Source organism: Sturnira hondurensis, unplaced genomic scaffold (genome assembly GCF_014824575.4).
Source record: "Sturnira hondurensis isolate 20B ecotype Veracruz unplaced genomic scaffold, ASM1482457v3 Scaffold0016663, whole genome shotgun sequence".
NCBI lineage: Eukaryota > Metazoa > Chordata > Mammalia > Chiroptera > Phyllostomidae > Sturnira > Sturnira hondurensis.
The window spans coordinates 16145989-16167478 of record NW_028089294.1 but is presented as its reverse complement, the minus strand read 5'-3'; the positions used below and the strand labels follow the sequence as shown (position 1 = coordinate 16167478).

The 21490-nt window shown below is 39.1% G+C and overlaps 1 protein-coding gene across 1 annotated transcript in view; it reads left to right on the top strand.

Moving 5' to 3' along the window:
• Positions 1–247: 247 nt before the first annotated feature.
• The window catches only part of RAB10 (RAB10, member RAS oncogene family), a 65521-nt gene continuing 44278 nt past the window's right edge, over positions 248–21490 (top strand). The window contains exon 1 of the mRNA XM_037066767.1: positions 248–905. Coding sequence (XP_036922662.1) covers positions 779–905 — 127 coding nt within the window. The 5' untranslated portion in view covers positions 248–778. The remainder of the gene's footprint in view (positions 906–21490) is intronic.

Genomic DNA, 21490 nt, shown 5'->3' with positions numbered 1-21490 from the left:
ACCCCCGCGGGGCGTGTCCGTAACGCCCGGCACCGTATCAGCCTGCCACAGGGAGCGCGCCCGCCGCCTCGCCCTCTCTCGCCCTCTCTTGGCCCACCCCTTTCTTTTCTTGGTCTGGCTTTAGAGTGAAGCCCGCAGACCCGGCGCTCCTCCCCGCGCGCCCGCGTACGTCCACACCCTCTGGCGCGCGTGCGCAGAGGTGGACCGCAGGGCGGGGGCGCGAGGGAAGGGCGGGTGTACGTCCTTGCGTGCGTCTCAGGCAGCGCGCACGCCGGCGTGAGAGGGCACGGGGAAAAGGTGGCTCTGGCCCGGGCGGCTCGGCTTCCTGTGGCTATGTAGCTGAGCTCGTCTGCTTGGGGTCCTCCTGCCATCGCCGCGTCGTAACGTGGAGTTTCTGCTCGGGAGAGAGTCTGGCCTCAAGCTCGCCGCGCTCTCTCGACGGCAGAGCTTGCTCGCTCGCCCGTGGGAGCGTCCCGGCCAAGCAGCCCTGAGGGGGGAGGGGAGGCCATTTTGTCCCGACCGACTCCCCGGAACCGAGCAGAGCGGCTGGGAGAGGCTGCGGAGCCGGGGTCGCCGCCCTCGGAGGCACCGGACGCCGCCACCATCGGTGCTTCCTCGGCGAGGCCGTTCGTAGGTCGCCCGCGCCCTCTCGAGCCCTCCTTTTTCCCACGCTTCCCCAGTCCTCCGGCCTGAGAACGCCCGGGTGAGGAGTTGGCCACAGTGAGAAGGACCGATCCCTTGGGGCCGCCGGCGGCGAGCGCCTGAGCCGCTCCTCTCAATGGCGAAGAAGACGTACGACCTGCTTTTCAAGCTGCTCCTGATCGGGGACTCGGGAGTCGGGAAGACCTGCGTCCTTTTTCGTTTTTCGGATGATGCCTTCAATACCACCTTTATTTCCACCATAGGTAAGACCTGTGGGAGGATGGTATATGGTCTCTTTAGCTGCAAACCGTTTCTTTTACTCCAGACATCTTGCTTCCCGTAATATACGCCTTTGTTTCAGTGATTCCGATCCTAGGCGACAAACCCAAGTTGCTGTTTGAATCGGCATTGAGCTTACTGGGGCGGGGTCTTCCCATGCTTTCTATATGCTCTTTCGCTTTCGAGTCTCCCACTCTGCTCAAGTGCCTGTTGTTAACAAAATATGCAAAGAATTCTATTTCTTTAAACGAGTGGACAGGCTTTTTCCATATTTGTGTGGCTTTACTAGATGTCGATATTTGTAAGGAATTAGTTTTAGTGGTTGCGATTGAAGCAATGATAGTCATTGGTTAAAGGCCTGATTTATACTTCGGGGTGAAGAGAAGATTCCATATGGACATAACTTGGAATAAACTTGAGGGTTTGTGTGAGGAATAATTAAAGCACATTAGAAGAGGAAAGTGAGTTGGGCCGGGTTGACTGATCCATTGATGTGTCAAACAATCGGAGGCTCCTCGTGCCTGGGGTGGGACTCCGTGGCCTGTTTGCCTCAACTGTGCTTTCTGAGGCATCAAAAGAAACGGGGATCTAAAGGGAGATAGATGATCAGTGTTTCTTTTTTTCTTTTGACCTCCAATCCGAAAGATAGTTATTCTCCCTTTTATTTTACTTTGCTCTAGAGTTTAGAGGAAAGTATTTTGCCAGTCATAGCTTTAGGACTTCAGTACTTTCACCTTGTGTTTCAAAATTCCTTAGTGTGGAGTTAAGAGCTAAAGATTGACCTTTTTAATCGGTTTCCTGTTTAGGAAAAGAAAAGGGAAGGCTCTAGGAAAGCCCCTTTTGACTCTGGCTGGGAAAGTTGGTGGCATTAACGCAAATTGTGTTAAGTGAATTGTGTGTGAAACCCGCCCCCGGTAAATACCTTGAAGGGCACATGGTTGTCTCTGTCACTTACTTGGAGGCCAGCACTCTGTCCAATGAGACTTATTTTTTAAAGTGTAACTAGTTATATATTTAGATGATTTTTAGAAGTAACTGCAGTCTTCTTTGAATTCTAAAAACTGTCTAAGTCAACCTGATTTCAAACAATCTGTATTACTGAAATAGTAGATTTGGATTTCTTGTGACATGAATTAGCTACTTAGTTCAGTCTCATAAAACAAATTGTACTGAAGTTGAATTGGGCAAGGGATCATTTAAAATAGATTTTTATTTCACTCCCCTCTTTTTTGGAAGGGGAATCATCCTAATTGTTGCCTGAGTATTATACTGTTCTCTTGACCTATCATAAATTTGGTGGCACTAGAACTTGTTTCTGCCTGTGGGTTAGCACTTCCTACCACGAAGTTTGCTTTTAATTTCACTTTTAAGCTTTTATAGCTGGGTGGATCTGGTGGTTAGATAGGTCAGCAAATATTTATTGAGCACCTAATGCTAGGCGCTGTTTTAGGCACCGATGATAAGTGGTGACTATAATAGACCCCTGTAGGAGCATTCTAGTGAAGACAATCACAGTGGAGTGTGGAAAGTGCTACTGTTGTAGGGGTAAGCATGGGGAGGAGGCGTGATTAGCCTCTATGGTGGGAAGTCTGTGTTGGCATGCATGGAGATGATCTCTGAAATGAAGCCTGAAGGAAAGATAGGAATAAGAACTAAAGAGGTGGGATAGGGCCTTTCTGGGAAAGGGAGCATTAAATAAACCTGTATAAAAGATCAGGGACTTAATTCATGTGGCCAACTTTAACCTGCCATTGAGAAAGGTGGGGTGGAGAGCAGGAAGCAAAGCATTAACTTTACTCCACTTTTTTTGTAATGAGTACATGGCTCAACTAAAACACAGTCCTGTAAGATAATAATGTAATGTTTTTGTGTAGTTCTTCCACTTGGGAGAATGTGTGGTGGTTTTGGATAAAGCCTGCTGGGTTGGAATCCTGGTTGTGCACATTAGTAGTTGTGGTACTTTGGCAAGTAACTTAACCTGTCTGCTTCAGTTTCTTCTTCAGTGTTAATGATCGTACCTACCACATAGGGTAGTTGAGGATTTTATGGGTCAGTGAGAGTAGAGCACCTAGCATGGTAGGCATATTGTAGGGGCACGATGCATTATAAGCTAAATATAGAATATGTGACCCTTCTGCTGCTCAAGGGTGGCCAAACAAGTTACTTTATGGATTGAGTGTTCTGCACACAGTGGCCACCCAAATATTCCAAAGCAGTTTGCTGAATAAGTTCTCTTTAGATTCTGAGACTTTCATGTTCTGATACAGAAATATTTGATAGGTTAGATTTTTTTATCACATGGTGTATTGAACAATGTAAGCTGAGAAATGAGTAAATACATAAGTATAAAATTCTGAGTACAGTTCCAACACATGTATTAGCTCTGTGAAGGTTTAGAAGTCTACTGTTGTCTTAAATCAGTGCTTTTCAAAAGAAGTATAATGTGAGGTGCAAACATATTTTTAGTAGCCACATTTAAAAAATAAAAAGAATTTAATAATATATTCTTGCTTATTTTATTCAAAATATTTTATGTAATCAAGATTTAAAAATTGTTGATATTTTATATTTTTCCAGTGTGTTATACTTACAGTATATTTCAATTTAGGCACATTTTAAATGCTCAATTATGTGGCCGTTGGCAACCATAAAAGACAGTGCAGGTCTGGATAGTTTAAACTAGCCAGTTGTCTAATATGCAGATGACTAGAAATTCTTTGAATGCATACTGCTTTTAGGACATAATGTTTTCTTTCTAAGTTTTATTTTTTCAAAGATTTTATTTATTTACTTTTAGAAAGAGGGGAAGGGAGGGAGAAAGGGGAAGAAACATCAACAGGTTGCCTCTTACACACCCCCAGCTGTGCACCTGGCCCACAACCCAGGCATGTGTTGCTGCGACTGGGAATCCAACCTGCAACCTTTTGGTTCACAGGCTGGCGCTCAGTCCACTGAGCCATACCAACCAGGGCTGTTTTGCTTTTTAAAAAAAGTATAAAGCATTCTCTAATTATAAATGATAGTAAAATTTGAGTTGTCATTTGATTGTTAAAACCTCCTGAGATTGAATAGAAGCAAATAGAGTTGAAGGGAGAGAGAATGAGAGGGAAACATCCATCTGTTGGTTGTCTCTCCTGCAAGCCCCTGTACATGCCCTGACTAGGAATTGAACCAGCAACCTTTGACTTTGCAGGAGGACACTCAGTCAACTGTACTATACTGGTCAGGGCCAGAGATCTTTGTCCTTTTGTTGTCATTGATGATAGATGCTAAGCACCTAGAAGAGTCCCTGCATTTCATGAATGCACTATAGATAACGATTGAAAGCAGGCAGACAGAGGCAGTACAACCAGAATTCTCTCTGGGGCTCATGTTATTTTAATATTTTCCTCTTTACCTATTTTCTGAGCATTATATATGTGATGTAGCTTAGGAGCAGATCTTAAGAATAACAGCTCTTTAGGTAATAGAGTAATTTTAGAGTAAAATTCAAAGATTGAGAAGTATTTGATAAAGAGAGTTACTGGTTTTAGATAAGCAAATTTCAGTGGTTGGTTTGGCCATAACATTCTTGTCAGGAATGCACAACCAGTGATAATGGTAACTATGTGGACTTGTCCCAAAGCAGAAATTTTGTGAGTTGTTTAACCGAATGTGTTACCTTTTGGTAATGTTAATCCCTCCACTCCTAGACTTACTATTACTTTTCACATAGGGAATATCTTTCATTGGGAAATGGAGTCTCTGGGCTCTGTGTAAGAAACTAAATTGGTAAAGGCTCTTGCCCCTAGGAAAGGTATATAATGAAGGCATCCCTTTTTGTTGTCTGAGTGTTTTTACTGAGTTTTGGACGTGTAGGATGGTTCCACTAACCTGCATTTAAGAACAGGTTGACTAAGTTGAACTGAGCCCGCTTTGTATGGAGAAGCTGCGTTTTAGAAAAATGAGCAGAACCTTTGTCATGTTAAATGTGTCTGTGCTTTGTAGTGATACACAGGCAGCAAGTGGCTCATGCTGCGGGAATGTCAGAGGGCCTTGAGTAATTTCTTTCATTCAAACACATATTTTTAGGTTTGATTAAAAACTGCCCAGGCAGTTTCCCAAAGAAGATATACAAATGGCCAGTAAGAACATGAAAAGATGTTCATCATCACTAATCATTAGAGAAATGTAAACCCAAAACACTATGAGATGTTACTTCATACCCATTAGGATGATTTACTTATCAAAAATGAATTTTGTCATACTGCTCAAGTCCCTGCTTTCAGTTCTTTTGGGGTACCTAGAAGTGGAATGGCTAGATCATACGTAATTGCTGTTTTCATTTGTTTGGAGAAACCACCATATTACTTTCCACAGTGGCTGCACTGTTGTGCATTGTTATTAGCCCCGCACCAGGATTTCAGTATCTCCACATCATCACTATCACTTGCTGTTGTTTGTTGAGCAGCAGCATTCACAGTAGCCAAAATATTGGAAAAACCCACATGTTCAAGGGATTAATGTGTATACAAAATGTACTATATACATATAATAGAATATTATCCAGTCTTTAAAAGGATTTGTTTCCCTCAAATAGATAAATATCGGGAATTAATAAAGTAGTTTGAATTATAAGAAAAGGAATTTGAGAAGATGATTAGAATAAAATTTTGATGAAGAAAACTCAACTGAAGGGAAATCTGAAATGAGAAATTTTCTTTGAAGACAGTACCATATATTTTGGGTTACAAACAAAAGTGATTGCTTGATATTTATCCTTTTATCCCAGAGATAAAAAAAACAACATTTTTGAGCAAAACAGCAACTGGTGATGGAACATTAAGTTTCCAGTCTGACCCAGAAACAGAGCATCCAAGGTTGTAAAATGTTAGAAAATGGAAATACCGTGATTCTGGAGACTGAAAAATACAGTGTATCAAAATCTGAACAGAGGACAGTATTGATTTGTTTCTTTCATAGCAATAGCAGTGCTTATACACACTTTTTTAATAGAAATTTTTATTTTTTAAGAATATTTTATTGAATATGCTGTTAGAGTTTTCCCACTTTTCCCCCCTTTGGCCCACTCTGCCCAGTGTCCCCATTCCCTCCAGCAACCTCACCTTAGTTCATATGTGTGGGTCGTACATGTAAGTTGTTTGGCTTCTCCATTTTCTAAACTATTCTTAACCTCCCCCTGTCTATTTTGTACTTAGACCAATAATGCTTTTTTAAAAAATAATTTATTTATTTATTTTTAGAGAGGAGAAGGGAGGGAGAAAAAAAAGACAAGAAACATCAGTGTGTGGTTGCCTCTTGCATGCCTCCTACTGGGGACCTGGCCTGGAACCCAGGCTAGTGCCCTAAACTGGGAATGCTTCTTAATCCCTGTACCTTTTCCCCCAATCTCCCCCTCCCCCCTCCCCCCTCCCCACTGATAACCCTCCAGATAATCTACATATATATGATTCTGTTCCTGTTCTAGTTGTTTGCTTAGTTTTTGTTTCTGTTTTTGTGATTAGGTTGTTGATAGTGATGAGTTTGTTGTCATTTTAATGTTCATAGTATTGGTATTTTTCTTAAATAATTCCCTTTAATATTTCATATAACAAGGGCTTGATGATGATGAACTCCTTTATCTTTACCTTGTCTGGGAAACACTTTATCTGTCCTTTGATTATAAATGATAGCTTTGCCCTGGCTGGCGTAGCTCAGTGTATTGAGCGCGGGCCTGCGAACCAGACGATCGCGGTTCGATTCCCAGTCAGGGCACATGCCTGGGTTGCAGGCCAGTTCCCACAGGGGACTCACGAGAGGCAACCATACACTGATATTTCTCTCCTTCCCTTCTCCTCTAAAGATAAATAAATAAATAAAATCTTTAAAAAAAAAAAAGATAGCTTTGTTGGACAGAGTAATCTTGGTTGTAGGTCCTTGCTTTTTATCACTGTACTTCTTTCTAGTCCCTTCTTGCCTGCAAAGTTTCTTTGGGGAAATCAGCTGTCTTACGGAAACTCCTGTGTAGGTAACTGTCTCCTTTTCTCTTCTTTTAATATTCTCTCTCTATCTTTGACCTTTGACATTTAAATTATGATATGTCTTGGTGTGATCCTCTCTGTGTCCATCTTGTTTGGGACTCTCTGAGCTTCCTGGACTTGTATGCCTATTCCCATCACCAAATTAGGGAAATTGTCTTCCATTATTTTTTCAAATAAATTTTCAATTTCTTGCTCTTTCTCTTCTTCCAGAATTGCTATGATTTGAATGTTGGTACTTTTGAAGTTGTCCGCGAGGCTCCTTAGCCTATCCTTGGGTTTTTTTTTCTTCTGATTCTTTTTTCTTTTTCATGTTCTGATTGAATGTTTTTTTTCTTCCTTATGTTCCAAATCATGGATTTGATTCATGGCTTTATCTACCTCACTGTTGATTCCCTATAATTTTTTTTATTTCACTTAGTGTAACCTTTATTTTTGCCTAGGTTTTTTTTTTTATGCCAATGAAGTACCCAGTGAGTTCCTTGAGCATCCCGATAACTAGTGTTTTGAATTCTGCATCTGATAGATTGCTTATGTCCATTTTGTTTAGTTCCTTTTCTGGAGTTTTGTTCTGTTCTTTCATTTGAGCCGTATTTCTTTATCTCCTCACTTTGGCACCTTCCCTGTGTTTGTTTGTGTATTAGGTAGAGCTGTTTTGACTCACTGCATTTGTAGCATGGTCAATTGTAGAAAAGATCACTGGTCCCCTGGCTGGTATGGTTCAGTGGATTGAGTGCCAACCTTCAAACCAGGGGGTCTCTGGTTCGATTCCCAGTCAGGGCACATGCCTGGGTTGCAGGCCAGGCCCCTTGTAAGGGGGCATGGGAGAGGCAACCACATATTGATATTTCTCTCCTTTTCTTTCTTCCTCCCTCTTCGTCTCTAAAAATAAATACATAAAATCTTTTAGAAAAAGAAAAAGAAAAGCTCACTGGTAAGTTGGGTGGGGCTGAGCCTAGGTAATCACCATGGTAGGTCAACCCTTGTGAACCAAGTTGATGGAATCTCTGATATGTTGTTGCCACTCTGGCTTTGTGTAGAGTAAGACAAAGGACAGATAAAGTCCTTTGTCTCAGAAGCGGGACAGTACCACTGCCTGGCCTCTGGAGTTTTGTCCAGGAGGAAGCTGTCCCCAGCATTCACCCTGATGCCAGACACTTCAGTTTCTCCCCATATGCATGGTGCACTTCAAGCTGGAGCCTAGAAGAAATGAGTCTGCGTAAGTCTAAAGTCCTTTGTGGGCCCACGCCTGAGAATCCTGCAGTTTCTTCTGCCCTAGCCCCCACTGGTTTTTAAACCAGAAGTTAGTGTAGACTTATCTTCCTGGCAGTGGAACCCTGGCTAGGGGGTCTGTTTTCGGGCTGGGATCCCTGACTACCCAAGGTATCCCTCCCGATTTTTTCACTACATGTGGGTTGGGACCCCCGTTCTGCATCTCTCCCCTCCTGCTGGTCTGAATGAATGTGTTTTCTCTAATTCCTTGGTTGTTGAGCTTCCATATAACTTGATTTTCTGGTGATTCTGGGTGATAGTTGTTTTGTAGGTTAGTTGTAATTTTTTGCTGTGGTTGTGCAAGGAACTGGACCATGTTTACCTACGCCGCCATCTTGACTAGAAGTCAGATTGCATGTTTATTTTTATATGAAACCACCGGACTCTTGCCAGAGTAGCTGTACTGTTTTACATTCTTGCCAGCAGTCTGTGTGATCTAATTTCTCTGCATCCTCAGCAGCATTTGGTGGTGGTGGTACTATTTTGTATTTTAGCTGTTCTGGTAAGTGTGTAGTGACAATATCATTGTGGTTTTAATTTACATTTCCCTGATGGCCAGGGGCGCTGGGAAATCTTTTTATGTCTTTATTTGATCTCTGTGTATGTTCTGGTGAAATGTTTGAGTTAGTTGCCCATTTTTCTAATTGGATTGTTTGTTTGTTTTTACTGTTGGGTTTGAGAGGTTTTTTACTGTTGAGTTTTGAGAAGTCTTTATATGTTTTAGATACTAATTCATTTTTGGATGTATAGTTTGCACAGTCTGTGTCTTGTCTTCTTCACATGGGTTGTCATAGAGCAAAATTTAACATTTTTGATGGTCTAATTTATTAATTTTTCTTTTTATGGATCATGCTTTTAGTGTCTTAGAACTCCCTCTGGTCCTAGACCCTGGAGATTTTTTAATGCTTATTCTAAAAGTTTTATAGCTTTACATTTTACATGTGAGGCTATGGTCTCTTGTATATGGCAGTTTTTTGTTGTTGTTTTTTGTTTCTTAATCTCATATACCTAATGAGATGATGCAGATGTTCTGAAGGCTTCAGAAATTCTGTATGGCTGTATAAGTGTGAAAGTTGACTTTCATGGTTGGCTCTTTTATAGCAATTTATATTGTGCTTTGAAAGTTTTTTAAAATTAACTTTTATCAATGATATATATACATTTGAAATAAAATATTGCTAGAAAATTAAGGTAATCACCCTGGCTGGTATGGCTCAGTGGACTGATCACCTGCCTGCAAAACCGAATGAAGGGTTGATGGTTTGATTCCCAGTTGGGGCACATGCCTGAGTTGCAGGCAAGTCCCTGATTTGGGGGTATACAGGAGGTAACCAGTTGATGTTTCTCTCCCTCTCTTTCTACCTTCCTCTGCTCTCTCTAAAAATAAATAAATAAAAATTTTTTAAAAAAAGTTGTGATAACCAAAAAAAGCAATCTCTGGCCCTGTCCCCTCTCCAGTGCTGCTCATTAGAGGCATCCTATAGCTCCTTGTCCTGTTATATACCTCTGTATTCCCAAATGACATGCTTACACAGCCATTCTTGAGTTATTGATTAATATTAGATGAAAATTTTAACCTTCTGTAATTTCATTCTACTCATTATCCCAATTTTTTTGTTAAGTTGATATCCAGTGGTTACATTGATATGCACATGTAAATATGCCCTGTCAAGCCAGGTGGTCTGTTGTAACTGTATTTCCTTTTCTCTGAAATTAAAAATACCTTCCCTGGGTGGGTGGCTCAATTAGTTGAAGCATCATCTTCGCACAACAAAAGATTGCAGGTTTGATTTCAGGTCAGGGCACATACCTAGGTTGTGGGCTCAATCCAGAGTCGGGTGCAGATGGGATGCCACCATCAGTGTTCCCCCTCCCTTTCTCTAAAATCAATAAAAACACATCCTTGGGTAAGGATTAAATACGGTTTTTTTAATTCCCTTTATTTGATTAATTTCCTTTTACCCCTTGTCAGATCCTCCAATGACCTCTCAAAATGTTTTTCTACACAGTCAAACCATCAGAGAGATCATCTTTTTTTTTTTTACCCTCCTCCTGGACATACCTCCTAGACCTTTTCCCCTTCCTGTTTCAGTAATGGGTAGGTTATTAACTAGGCTTGTTGCATAGCTACTGCCTTGGGAATTCTATTAGCCTCTGTCTTGTGTGTGATAACTGTCTTTAGTCTACTGCCTTGGAGACTAGCATCCTGTAGTAGCTTCTTTGCAAAAGGGGTGCATGGCAGAGGGAAATTTTCTTTTTTTTTCTTTTTTAAAAAATATTTTTTATTTATTTATCTTTAGAGGGGAAGGGAAGGAGAGAAGGAGAGAAATATCAACGTATGGTTGCCTCCCGTGAGTCCCCTGCTGGGAACTGGCCTGCAACCCAGGCATGTGCCCTGACTGGGAATCGAACCTCAATCATGTAGTTTGCAGGCCCGAGCTCAATCCACTGAGCTACACCAGCCAGGGCCGGGAAATTTTCTTTTTTAAAGATTTTTAAAATTTCTTTTTAGAGAGAAGGAAAGGGAGGGAGAAAGATGGGTGGAGAAACATTGATGTGTGAAAAATACATGGTTGCCTCTCACATGCAACCCAGGTATATACCCTGACTCAGAATCGAACCAGAGACCTTTCAGTTTGCAGGCAGGCACTCAGTTCACCTGAGCCATACCATCCAAGGCAGGTCTTTTACCTTTTCAAGTTACTTGCAATACCTCCCTCATCCTGCCCTATAATTTTCTTTTTATTTTGTTTTTAATTGGGTGTTGTCCTTTCTGGATTGTTTGTGTAATTTCCTGTTTTCACAGCTTGATTAATTCATTCTACTTTCTGGAAGTTTTCTTTGATTTTAAACTTTCTATTGAAGGTTTTATTTCAGCTGTCATTTTAAAATTTCTAGTAGTCTTTTTCTTGTCTTTTATTACATAAAATGTGTTTTTTAAAGCATCTCATTCTTGTTTCATGAATATATTATACTTTCTTAAAGGATATCCTGACATTTTCTTGTATTTCTGTGTTTTTCCTTCAAGTTTTCAATGGTGCTCTCTACCTGTTTGTTTTTTGTTTTTGTTTTTAATATTTATTTATTTATCTTTAGAGGGGAAGGGAAGGAGAGAGGAAGAGAAACATCAATGTATGGTTGCTTTTGGTGCATCCTCTGCTGGGAACTGGCCCCCGCCGGGAACTGGCCTGCAACTGGCCTGCAACCCAGGCATGTGCCCTAACTGGGAATCGAAATGCGATCGTCTGGTTCGCAGCCCGCGCTCAATCCACTGAGCTACACCAGTCAGGGCTCCACCTGTTTGTTTTTAACCTATATTTTAGAGGCCTTCTTCAGATAATCGGTGATTTCATGGTGTGCAATCATAAAAAATAATGGGTTATTAAAAAGATGTTTGCAAGCTCTGTGAGCGTGGACAAGGCTTTTCAATCTCCTTTAAGGTGTATCTATTTCAGATTTTCTAGAGAATAAGCCTTTACACTACTGCTAGTTCTTGGAATGTTGTTACATAAACCTTTAGTTAGGCCCTCACTTTTCTGCCTGGTACCTGATACCTCCTATTGCTAAATGTTTCCAGGGCTCGGAGACATGAATTGACTTGTTCCTCATTGGTATCTTCCTTGGATTCTGAGCTGCTTTTGTCTTCATCTTTTGTTGTTAGTTACAATATCTATTCATTAAAATCAAGCTAGAGCCCTGGCTGGTGTGGCTCAGAGGATTGAGTGCAGGGTGTGAATCAAAAGGTTACCAGTTCGATTCCCAGTTAGGGCACGTGCTTGGATTGCAGGCCAGGTCCCCTGTGGGGGCCACGTGAGTGGCAACCACACATTGATGTTTCTCTCCCTCTCTTTCTCCCTCCCTTCCCCCCTCTCTAAGAATAAATAAATAAAATCTTTAAAAAAATCAAGGTAGAACTTATTTCTATTTCTTGTATTTCTTACTGTTTTTGTGAAATAACTTTGAAAAGAAGGGGTAACAGAGGCCTTTCTCCATTATTTTACCTAGAATTCGAAGTAATTTTTGACCCCCAATGATTTCGACTTTTTAATTCATCCAGTAATTATGAATGAATATTTCGCAACTCTTTTGTATAATATTTAGTCCATCTTCAAAATATTGATTTTTTTGTTACTTAGAATAGTCAAATGAATGTAGTAAGGCATTGGAGTAGTTCTACTGTTCAGAAAAGTGTCATTTAAAGGAAACAGATTTAATTTAGATATGTAATTAATAATTAGTTGACTTGGGGAACAGGAGTATTTTTGCTTCTTTTTTTTTAATGGCTGCCTCTTGTGGGTCCCCTGCTGGGAACTGGCCTGCAACCCAGGAACGTGCCTTGACTGGGAATCAACCGCAGTCCCTTAGTTCACAGGCTTGCGCTCAATCCACTGAGCTTCGCCAGCCAGGGCAGTATTTTTGCTTCTTGAGTGAAGTGTAACTGTAGTATTAAGTTTCCATTTTATGTTCTCGATGTCTGTTATTTTATAGGATACTGAACAAATGATTCAGCAGATTCATAATCTGTCAGAGGATTGCAGTAGGTCGAACACAGTATAGCACTTGCCATTGAATAATATGCTATCTCACACTTGACTTTTTGACTGGTTTGAAACCTAGTGAACACTGTGTTGTTACTTTACCTCTTTATATATTCTTAGTCTTACAAAAAATGTCTTTGCCTTCATTAGATTAGGTGTTAACAGATAAATGCAAACTTTTTGAAAGATTCAGTGGTGTCTTTTTGCATATTTTTTTGTGTGTGGATATATACTTAGCATAATAAAAATGGGTGAGAGTGCTATGGAAGATGAAAGGTAAATATAATGTCAAAGTAATTTTTCAAATGTAAGCTCTTTGCCTGAGTGAGTAATGGTTTTAAAAACTTCTTTGGAAAAATTTCAAATCTACAGAAAAGATATTTATTACAATGAATCCTTTTATATCCTTTCTCTAGATTCACCAATTGTCAGTATGTTGCTATTTGCTTTTATGTCTCTTAAGGAAGTTTATTTTGGCCCTGGTTGGAGTTGCTCAGTGAATTGAGTGCCCACCTGGGAACTCAATTGAGAATTGAAAGGTCACAGATTTCAATTCTCAGTCAGGGCACCCGTCTGAGTTGCAGGCCAGGTCCCCACTTGGGGGCGTGTGAGAGGCAGCCGATCGATGTATCTCACACATTGCTGGTTTTTTCCCTCTCATTCTCCTTTCCTTCCCCCTCTCTAAAAGTAAATAAAATCTTTTTTTAAAAAAAGTCTTGCATATGATGTGGTGCCTGATTCAAAATAAATTGAAGATCTTTATTTCAAGTGGAACATAGTTATTAAAAAGAATAATATAGGAAATTAAGCTATAAGCCTTTGCATTGCTGTTCATTAAAATTTTTTTTGAGGTTTTACAATGTGTCACAACCACAGTCTTGAGTACCTGGAATGCAGCAGTGAGTACTTGCTTTTAAGGCACCTTATTTTTCTGTTTTGCTTTATCTTACATAGTCATAATTGCTATACTTGAAGAAATGTTGAATTTTAAACAACCAGCTAGTAACATCACAGTTATCTAGAGAGTAATCTTCCATCAATCTCTAAATACATTCAGACCAAAACAAATCATGTATTCACAAATCTCCTAAATTAAAGTGTTTTCTGCCCAGGTTGGTGTAGCTCAGTGGATTGAGCACAAGCCTGCGAACCAGAGGATCGGGGTTTGATTCCCAGTCAGGGCATATGCCTGGGTTGCAGGCCAGTTCCCTGCAGGGGGTGCACGAAAGGCAACCATACATTGATGTTTCTCTCCTTCTCTCCTTCCCCTCTAAAGATAAATAAATAAATAATAAAATCTTTTTAAAAAATGTTTTCTTAGTGCCTTACTGACTTTGGTATTTAACACCCATTTCATTAAGTCCAAAGCAGTTGAGAAGCGGCAGACTTTGCTGTTATGCAAGTAATATGTCCAGCCGATGGAAATTTGACCAGATAGGCATTTAGGGAGGAGTCATGAAAACCAAACTGAAGATGAAATATTGTATTTATTATACCAACAGTTACAAATTTGTGAATTGATGATTATGTGATCAATGAGAAGGAATTCTTTATCTTCAGTAGTCTGAAGATAAAAGGTAGTCAAGGTAGAAAGTTTGATATGTTTTGGACACATATCAGATTTTAAAAAGACTAAGTTTTAATGCCATAAGTATATTTAGACTTTAATGGAATAGTTTGTCCACAAGATGCTGGATAAGTGACTTATTTTAAAATAGCCAAACTGACTTCTTATATTAATATTTTAAAAATTGGGATACATTGATGGAAAAGTGCAGCCTGAGGGTGAATATACAAACAAAATATGAGCCTGGTAAAGTAAACATAAGACTTATTCACTAATTCTGAAGTATTAATATTGTTGTGGGGACCCTTTGAAATGTGAGTGAACCAGTTTTGGCAATAAACATAGGGATTTTTTTTATATTGAATAATACCTTGAAAGAAATAATCTCTTTATTTTAATTGGATTCAAAAGGGTCTGCACAAATGTGTAAATGTCAGGGCCATAAATAGCACTTTAGTGAAACTGGCTTATGCCTAACCTTGAAGATGAACTTCTAGGAGGTCAGCCATCCTCTTAACTTAATGTGCCTCTTAAGAATAGTGGTCTTTTTAGGTCATAAGTCAGCCGGGTTTTGAGTTTGCACTTCTCTATATAATAAAGAATAGTAATTAAAATATTCAATAGCAATATCTTATATAACATAGGTAATTATAAATTAAGCAACATGTGGACTATTTACTTTGTTGGGGCGTTTTGTGACTCATGGTTAATGTGCGCTTAAGGGAATAAAAATAATTTCAGTGTTAACCTGATAAACTCCATTGTAACTAATTTTTTACTATTCCTAATATGACTTTACCTCTTCAGTTTTTCTTCAGTTTCTCTTCTGAAAAGGTTTCCTTATTCAGATGTTTTCATGTGTAAGTGCCACAGATTACAGTACTTTTTTTTTTTAAGACAGCATTTTATTTTAAACTTAGCTCTCAACACATGTTTTCTTGAGCTGATTTCAACCTTTTTCTAGGTTATGCGTTTTAGGAGGCACTGTTTAGGACATTGGTGATGAGGGAGTGTGTGTGTGTGTGTGTGTGTGTGTATATGTATATGTGCTCTTACATCTGCCCTAGGTTGTAGTCTCCTTACTTAGTTGGTGCTCTCCAACTCCAGCAGTGATTTGGGTAACATGCCCAATCCTTGGCATTCTGTCTACCCTTGGAATACTTTACTTTAACCACATAAAAATGTTACTGCCAAATGGACTGTTTTCTTTAAACGTTTTGCCTTTTTTTCTGATTTTCTATTGGGTTTTAGTAGATTTACTGAGTTTAAAATTGTTCAGTTCAATGAGATTTTTTTAGGGAACTGTATTCTTATATTTTATTTTTATTTTTATTTTTTAGAGGGGAAGGGAAGGAGAAAGAAGGAGAGAAACATCAATGTGTGGTTGCCTCTCACATGGCCCCCACTAGGGGCTGGGCCTGCAACCCAGGCATGTGCCCTGACTGGGAATCAAACCGTGACCCTTTGGTTAGCAGCCCGCACTCAATCCATTGAGCTATACCAGCCAGGGCGGGAACTGTATTCTTAAATGCAGTTTGTTTTATCATGGGCTCTTAGATGAATATATTTGTTGACTGATGGAAATGAGGAGCTGGAAAGAAAGAATTGGGCATTTTAAATATTAATTTTAAGGAAAGCATTATAGCTAACTTAATTTTAAAAGTAAATAATTCAGAATTTTTGTTAATTTGTTCTTGACTCTTTAAAAACACTTCTTCCTGAAAGCAGTGGTGTTCTGAACTTGCTTGGTATTGCATGGTTACATATACATTCATACATATATACATATATATATACACACATATACATATATGTATGTGTGTGTGTGTGTATATATATATATATATAGTAGATTTTGAAATGGATCACAGAATAGTTTTCAGCTTTTCTTGTCTTCCTTGCTGTTNTAATTCAGAATTTTTGTTAATTTGTTCTTGACTCTTTAAAACACTTCTTCCTGAAAGCAGTGGTGTTCTGAACTTGCTTGGTATTGCATGGTTACATATACATTCATACATATATACATATATATATACACACATATACATATATGTATGTGTGTGTGTGTGTATATATATATATATATAGTAGATTTTGAAATGGATCACAGAATAGTTTTCAGCTTTTCTTGTCTTCCTTGCTGTTTGTCAGTTACATTTTCTCATTGAGCCATGGTCTGGTTCTGGTTCAGTGAATGATTGGCTTTTAGGCAGTATTTGGCCTTCCTCAACCATTGTGAAATTTGGATAATGTGTGGTTGGTGGGTTGGTTTTCTTTAAAGATGATAAAAAATGATCCATATTTTGAAATGTGCATTGCTGGTGAAGGCATTAGTTCTGAAGCGTGGATTTCTTAACAGCAGTGCTAGGCTAGCAAGGCCAGGAAACTTGCTGGAAATGCAAGTTCTCATGTCCTAGTCTGAGCTGTTGAATCAGAAACTCCTTGGGTAGGGCTCAGCCTCCTGTGTTTTTGACAGAGCCCTCCAGATGATTTTGTTAAAAGTACAAGTTTGAGACTCAAGGCTGTACTATTAAATAAATATATCATAGAAATAGTTGTATTTTACTTTTTTCTTACCCCATTATGTATCTTGGAGACCATCCCTGCCAATGATAAATATTTATTCATTTTTAACTGTTGTATAGTGTTCCAGTTTATGACATTTTGGCTCCGAAGCATTGTGTTTAGAAACTGTGTGGTGCCAACTGTGAAGGGCCTTGTGTGATCTGGCAGTAAGCTTGTACTTTGTCCTGTATATCATGTAGTGAATGGAAGGGTTAGATCTGTGCCCCTGGCTGGGTGAGTTGGTGCCATTAACTCAGAATGTGGGAGTAGGAGAGCAGGTCTTATAGGCATGATACAACTTAGAAACTTATCTGAGTTGGAATATGTGCCTGTCAGATGTCTAGGTTAATATGTCCGGTAGACACTTGTATTCTTCTGGAAGGTAAGAAGTGGATGTAGTCTGGGGAAATAAAAGCAATTGAAGTCATGGTGACTTCAATGAGTATGGAGTAAAAAGAGAAAACATCCAAAAACTAGGTAAAGAATGCCAGTACCATTTAAGTGTACACAGGATAGGAATCCAGCAAGCAAATTAAGAAGTAACGTTCAGAGTGGTAAGGGGGGAATGGTGTGGTGAAAGGAACATAAATTAATTAATATCTATATTGTCACTGCTTGACTTCAGGGAAGTTTTAAAATCTCTTTGAACTTCTCTTTAGAAAGGGGGCAATATGCTTGTCTTGCAAAATTCATTGTAATAAATGGAATGTGTGGCAGTTAGCGCAGGGCGTGGACATAATAGGCATTTACTCTGATATTCATTAAGATCCAAAACCTTGAAGTTATCCTTAACACCTGTCTCACATCCCTCATGAGCAGATTCTTTTGACTCAGCATTCTGAATCTCCCTACTTCTTGCTATATATCTACTGCAGTGTCCTGGTCCATGATATGACCGTGTTGCTTGGACTATTGTAGAAACTTAAGTGGTCTCCCTGTGTCCTTTCTTAAATCCTTTAAAGCCCCTTCTTGACAAGACACCTACAGTAAATCAACATTTAATTGATATATTATGAGTAATATATCAAATGCTTTTTAAGTTCTCTAATATTTGAAAGAACAAAAGAATCATTCAATTTTTTTAGTGTACTCCAAGTCATAGACTAACACAGCTTTGTGTATATGTTATATAGTTTCTTGCACACAGTGGGTGCTTTATAAAAGTTGGTTGATGATGCATCTTGAAGCACTAATTGCTGAATCTTTGCTTTACCAATCAGTTTGGAAATCTACTTCCTAGTCATTAACAGTGCACTACTTATTTAGGACCCTAATAAACGTGAAATGGAGAAGCAGTATATTTGTTTGATTAATGTAGTAATTTATTCATTCAACATATATGTGTGTACTTACTGTGCCACATCTTGGGAGTATGGCACTGAACTGAATGACGTTCTTCGCTTAGAGAATTTATCTCCTAGTGGGAAAGACAGACATGTCAAACACAAGCATACATAAATACTAGAGTATAACTCACTTCTAACATTTAGTAGTATGGACAAAGTACACAGTATGTTATTCGAATAATGTTAGGGATTTTTTTAAAATCAGGATGCAAAATTTGAGAAAGCGTATGCCAAATACTCCAAGAGTTTATTGGGGTAAAGACCATACTTTAAGATGAGCATTATTACTAAAAAATAAATTAAAAATAGAGCTACCATATGATCCAGCAATACCACTTCTGGTATATATCACAAAGAATTGAAAGCAGGGTCTCAATATATTTGCACTCCGTGTTCATAGCAGCTTCCCACAAAGCGAAAGACCACCAGTTTGATTCCTGGTCAAGGCACATGCCTAGGTTGCAGATTCAGTCCTCAGGCTGGGTGTGTACAGGAGGCAGCCCATGCATGTTTCCCACATCGATGTTTCTCTCCCTTCCCCTCTCTCTAAAAAATAAATAGATAAAATAGAAGGATGCTTTAAAAAATTAGACTAGGAGGTAGAAACAGATAACTTAGTGCCAGTAGTTTTCAAAATCTTCCTTTATTACTGAAGTGATTTTTTTTTAAATTTAGAGTTTGAAGTACAAGTACAAGTATATGGAGGGAGAAAGAGAAGGAAATAATTGACCGAGCACCTGCTCTGTGCCTGGCACTGTGTGAAGTGCTTATATATATATATTATTTCAGTTCATTCTCATAGTAATCCTCTGAGGAAAATTATATGTCCTCATTTTGCTAATGAGAAAGGTAAGGGTTATGAACATTAGGTGACTGAGTCAAGAAGGTCCACAGCTAATGATGGTGAAATCAGAATGGTTGATCCACACCTGTCAGACTCCAAAGCCTACATTCTTTCCAGTACTTTATACCAGAGAGGCTAGAAATGCAGACTTCTTAAAAAGTCAAAAACTGAAACAATAGTGCTGGTCAAACCTAAAATATCAGTACAGGGGCTCTTGGGCTGCCATATTGTGGCATAAAAAACTTTATAGAAAAATATCTTCGGCCCTGGCTGGTATAGCTCAGTGGACTGAGCACGGGCCTGCTAACCAGAGGATCGCAGTTCGATTCCCAGTCAGGGCACATACCTGGGTTGCAGGCCAGTTCCCGGCAGGGGACACACGATACATTGTGTGTCCTCGGCAGAGGCAACCATACATTGATATTTCTCTCCCTCTCTCCTTCCCTTCCCCTCTAAAAGATAAATAAATAAAAATATTTTAAAAAAAGAAAGAAAAATATCTTATACCTGAGTGATTTCTTTGGGTACATAATCTTGAGGTTGGTTATAAACAGACTTCTTTATGTACAAAGAGCTTGATTTGATATTCATATTTTTAGGTTGAAAAAGCTGATACTTAGCTGAGATTTTTTAAATTTATCACTTATTTTAGTGATAATAAGCAGCCATTTCTTTCACATCAAACACCATACCCCTTTAAACAGAACACTCTGAAACGACAGAATCTCTAGTCACCAACAGTTTACGATTCTAGGAGCTTTCAGAGAAGGGGTGGAGTTAGGATTTCTGTGTGTGACATTTTCTTTGGTTTAGAATATTTTTATCCTGTGGTAAATGACTATAGTAAGTGCCCTTATTCCTGTGTCAGGAAAGTGATTTCTTTTTTTTTTTTTTAAATTATTTATTTATTTATTTATCTTTAGAGGGGAGGGAAGGAGAGAAGGAGAGAAATATCGACCCATGCCTCTCATGGGTCCTCTGCTGGGAACTGGCCTGTGACCCAGGCATGTGCCCTGACTGGGAATCGAACCGTGATCCTCTGGTTCGCAGGCCCGTGCTCAATCCACTGAGCTACACCAGCCGGAGCAGGAAAGTGATTTCTAATACTGGGTGCATCTGTTTTTATTTGAATTATATTTATTTAAAACTTAATTTTAAAAAGTAATGACTATTAGTTTAAAAAATATAGTATTAGATTGTATAAGATAGAAAGGATAAGTCCTTTCTGTCTTGGACTATGATATCTCTCCTTTGCTCCAAATCCTCAATATAATTTTGGTGACAATACCTTTTTTTTTTAAAGATTTTATTTTTCTTTTTAGAGAGAGGGGAAGGGAAGGAGAAAGAGAGGAANAAAGTGATTTCTTTTTTTTAAATTATTTATTTATTTATTTATCTTTAGAGGGGAGGGAAGGAGAGAAGGAGAGAAATATCGATGTATGGTTGCCTCTCATGGGTCCTCTGCTGGGAACTGGCCTGCGACCCAGGCATGTGCCCTGACTGGGAATCGAACCGTGATCCTCTGGTTCGCAGGAAAGTGATTTCTAATACTGGGTGCATCTGTTTTTATTTGAATTATATTTATTTAAAACTTAATTTTTTAAAGTAATGACTATTAGTTTAAAAAATATAGTATTAGATTGTATAAGATAGAAAGGATAAGTCCTTTCTGTCTTGGACTATGATATCTCTCCTTTGCTCCAAATCCTCAATATAATTTTGGTGACAATACCTTTTTTTTTTAAAGATTTTATTTTTCTTTTTAGAGAGAGGGGAAGGGAAGGAGAAAGAGAGGAAGAGATACATCAATGTGTGGTCACCTCTTGTGTGTACCTGTCCCGTAACTTAGGTGTGTTCCCTGACTGGGAATTGAGCCAGTGACCCTTTGGCTCACAGGCCAGCACTCAATCAATCCACTGAGCCACACAAGCCAGGCCCAAATACTTCTTTTAAATACATTTATGTATTAGAAAGTAACAGCCCCTCGCCTCCCAAATGAAACCCCCCAGACTGGCTTAAACAACAACAAAAAGTTTGAAAATGTGCCAGCTTTTTACATTTAGCTAATTAAGTGTCTTAGCAACCTCACCAAGAACCCAGGTCATTTTTCCATCCTGTATCTTAGTCAATTGTTTGTCCTCAGGCTAGTCTTCCTCGTGGTGTGCAGCAGTTTCTTTTCCCCGTCCAGCTTTTTGTTTTGAAAAACTTTCAAACCTACTGAAAATTTGGAAGAATAGTGCAGCTGTTCTTACCCTTACATACCCTTCGTGTAGATTTTCTAATTATTAACATTTTGTTGCATTTGTGCACATGCTTTGTGTTTGTATTCCTCATGTTTGGTAGATCATCTGAAGATTTTTAAGTAAGCTGCAGATACCACAGCGGTGGGTTCGTAAATACTCTAGTATGTATCTCCTCAA